The sequence below is a fragment of the Neltuma alba genome, unplaced genomic scaffold (assembly GCF_004799145.2).
Source record: "Neltuma alba isolate B1F8T4 unplaced genomic scaffold, ASM479914v2 tig00011772_pilon, whole genome shotgun sequence".
Classification (NCBI taxonomy): domain Eukaryota; kingdom Viridiplantae; phylum Streptophyta; class Magnoliopsida; order Fabales; family Fabaceae; genus Neltuma; species Neltuma alba.
Genome location: NW_021636395.1, coordinates 5,113 through 8,807, shown reverse-complemented (window position 1 = coordinate 8,807; position 3,695 = coordinate 5,113). Strand labels below are relative to the sequence as shown.

At 32.5% G+C, this 3,695-nt stretch overlaps 1 protein-coding gene across 1 annotated transcript; it reads left to right on the top strand.

Moving 5' to 3' along the window:
* The first annotated feature begins 2,005 nt into the window (after positions 1-2,005).
* LOC114717731 (photosystem II 5 kDa protein, chloroplastic) lies at positions 2,006-2,551 on the top strand. The gene has a single exon (XM_028902932.1). It carries the CDS (start codon positions 2,086-2,088, stop codon positions 2,407-2,409), a length of 324 nt encoding a protein of 107 aa, XP_028758765.1. The 5' UTR covers positions 2,006-2,085; the 3' UTR covers positions 2,410-2,551.
* Positions 2,552-3,695: the final 1,144 nt, after the last annotated feature.

The following is a 3,695-nucleotide window of genomic DNA, read 5'->3' as shown; positions in this document are numbered from 1 at the left end:
AACTTTTCGGTATTTTTTTTTTTGGGACCTCTTGATAACTCTCCCTGAATAAATTATCCGTGAATAAACTTTGTTTATATATTGCATGCGATTTTGAATGTACGTATGATTAATTTTCTTGTGGTTGGTTTTTAATTTTTTTTTCCCTCTATTAGATGTGGGGAAAAATTGTAAATGGTTTTCAACTTATTGTGTAACAGTAATACTTATTTTATTTTGAGATTAAATGTTTTATTGTGAGGGAGGGAGAGAGTGAGAGGAGTAGGTAAAAACAACCAGCAAGCATTTAGTCCATATGGAAGATGTTAAGGCTGCTTAGACATGAGGTCTTCGATCATCAAATCTGAATTTGTATGAATGGAAAAAAAATGTCTTTAAAAAGATATATTCCTTGTTTAAGTTTGACAATTGTTAAAGCTAACTAATAGTAGTAGATGTAACATATTATATTAAAAAAGAAATGCAAATAATAATAATAATAATAATAATAATAATAATAATAATAATAATAAAGTTCGTCATAAAGTATAATTTTTGAATTTTTTTTCCAATTAATTAAGCAATATAATAAGATCGATTCTTACAACAACAAAAAAAGATATTTCATATGTTATAGTAATGTCAAATTTATGTGCATATTTGTTGCATAACCTTCATTTTTTACATAAGATAAACCCTAAAAGACAACCAAGCAAAGCAGCCTAAAATAGACAGCAATGTAGGGGAAAACAAAAATACACTTAATTCTTACAAAATACTCCTCCGGTCCTAAATATAAAACTTATTTTGTAGTATAATTCATACTAACAAATGGGTCTTATATTTAGGATTGGAGGGAGTATAATAAATAAAATATGTTTATTTGCTTCGCGAGCGCTTCACATTAGGTGAGAATTAAACCCTAAAAGACGAATGGCAAAAAAAAAAAAAAACCTATACAGCAAACCTTGGGAGAGAAAAAACTCTAATTATTCCAACAAAACGATAATATGTTTATTTCTGTCCCACATGAGCTTCATGCATATTAGCGGGGATATAATCCGCTAGGTATAATTGGCGTATTTAATTATTCTTTTTTTATTGATACTGTTAAGGGTAAGTCCATGGAGCACTCAAGTAATTCTTTTCAAGATATTTTCAGATACTAGAGGTGAATATATCTCTTAACAAAAATTTGAATCTTTATTTATCATATTATGAAAAATTATCTCCTTCTGCAAAATTTAACTCCCATTAGTAATCTCAATACTTTTTAGGGAAAATTAGGGATAAATCCCTCATTGAAAATTTAATTGGAAAATGGGACCGAGGATGATTGATTGCACAAGGAAAGATTAATTGCACACAAAAGATGATAAGTTGCACAAAGAAAAGATAGTTTGCACAAAATATTTTTGGATACAAGGAATTAGTTTGCACATAGGGAAGATGACTTGCACATAAGATTATTTTATTTGTACAAAGAGAAATTGAGTTGCACATCGCACAAAGGAAGATCATTGCACACAAGGGAAGATAAATTACACTTAAGGAAAGATAAGTTACATGCACAAGAAGTTAAGTTGCACAAAATCTTTAGGTTCTATTTGCTAATTAAATTTTCAACAGGAATTTATCCCCAATTTTTCCGGCTTTTTATGTGACACTGAAAGTCTAAGAACCAGAAGCCCATTAAGAAGTCAAAGAACCAAAAGGTTCAAGAGAATATTTGGGCTTCAATTTACTACAAATGTTTTCATTCCTGAATTATTTGCAAACTATATTTGTGTTACTCTACCTAAATTTAAATCTTTTGCGCTGCCCCAACCTCCAGCTAGAGACTTCCAGGTCCATCAATTTTTGTTCGATTTGGTGATGAAAAGAAGGGAAACAGAAGCCATCCATTCTCCTTCAGATAAAACTGCGCTACACGTGGCAGAAACCCAATGGAGGAATCTATTGATCTAGATAAGGAAACGGATTGTGTCCTTTCTAGTAACCCCAGCTCGGACGATCTTTAATTTAGCTTCCTCTTATTCCCTTCCTACTTTGACACATTTTTCGCAGAACCTGAAGAACTGTCCCGCACTTGGCATCAGAGCAACAATGGCTTCCATGACCATGGCTGCTTCATTCATGGGTGGTGCAATGACCAAAAACCCCTTATCTTCAACCCCTCGCAGGAGCCTCATAGTGGCCAAAGCCACAGAGGGCGAAAGGGTCAATGTGGAAGCCATGAAGAGCAGAAAGGAAGAAGGAGGTAACAGTGGAAGGAGGGATCTGGTGTTTGCTGGCGCAGCTGTGGCTGCATGCTCCATCGCCAAGATTGCTTTTGCTGAAGAAGAGCCTCAGCGAGGAACCCCAGAAGCTAAGAAGAAATATAATGCTATTTGTGTCACTATGCCTACTGCTCGTGTTTGCCGCAAGTGAATGAATTTAAGTCATTTTGCCTTTTTCCATTTCTCCTCGATCACTGTTATTTCTAAGAGCTTCATGTACAATACTATTATGATCATGTAATCCAACTCTCTCTTTCTCATTCTGCATAATTGTGTCTTCTTCCAAATATGAACTATCTGCTTAATCTTCTTACATCCCCCCCCCCCCCGAGTTTTAATTTTTCCTCTTATGATCATAGAATAGGTATTATATGCTTCTGGGTTCTTCAAAACTTGTGCAAATTTTGTACAATCTTCTGTAATTAAATCCTGATTCCGCCCCAGTTCACAGAACACAAGTTTACCATAGTAAATGTTTGTTTCCAGTGTCTTCCAAAGGTTACATCAGAGAAGTTATCAGCTTAATTTGATTTGAAATCTTCAGAATTGCTTATGATTGCCTTTTATGGTATCATTGACAAAAAGGAAAATACAAACTGGGGCGAAACTGGGAAAGCAAAGAACAGGGAGAAAGATTGATGAGGAAATTTTGAACTTGTTTGGATTCTTGTTTCGAAAACAATTTTCTATTTTTATAAAATCAAAGCCAAAAAATTAAAAAAAATTGTTTGATAATTTGTTTCTAGTTGATTGTTTTGATAGAAAAAAGTATTTCCTCTAATTCTAAATATAAATCGTATAATATGTATAAAGATTTTATATTTAAGACCGAAAGAGTAATATGTTTTAAAAAACTAAAAAATCAAAACAATTTTTAGATGTTTCTTTGTTTTTGTTGTTGAATTTTTTATTTTGAAATATTAGAGAAATTTTTTTTCTCCTCATTCACCGCCTGCTACATATCACTTTCGGTGGTGGACACTCTTTGCCAAATGTGATTTTTAAAAATAATATCCATTTTTTTTGTTCATTTATTCTCAAAACTTTTTGTGGAAAACAACTTGATAAAATCATTTTCAAAAAATAAAAAATAAAAAACAGAAACAACAAGCTTTTATTTCTTTTCAGATTGGTCTGGCACGTAGATTTGAAGTCATTGCAGTGCAACACTTTGGAATTGGTTCTGTAAATTTAGGGGGTGTTTGGAAACATCGTTTTTTAAAAATATTTTTTCACAAATCGAAATAAACTCTTCTACATATTTACTTTGTATATCATAAAATCACTTCTAAAAACATGATTTGGTTTCTATCCAAACACTTTTTTACGGTCAATAAAACACTACAGGGTAAACCATGCCTTTCTAGGTTTAAGAGAGCCTGATCCGTCCCTAATCATGTACAGAGTACAATTTGATTTGGGTGACTGCATCACATT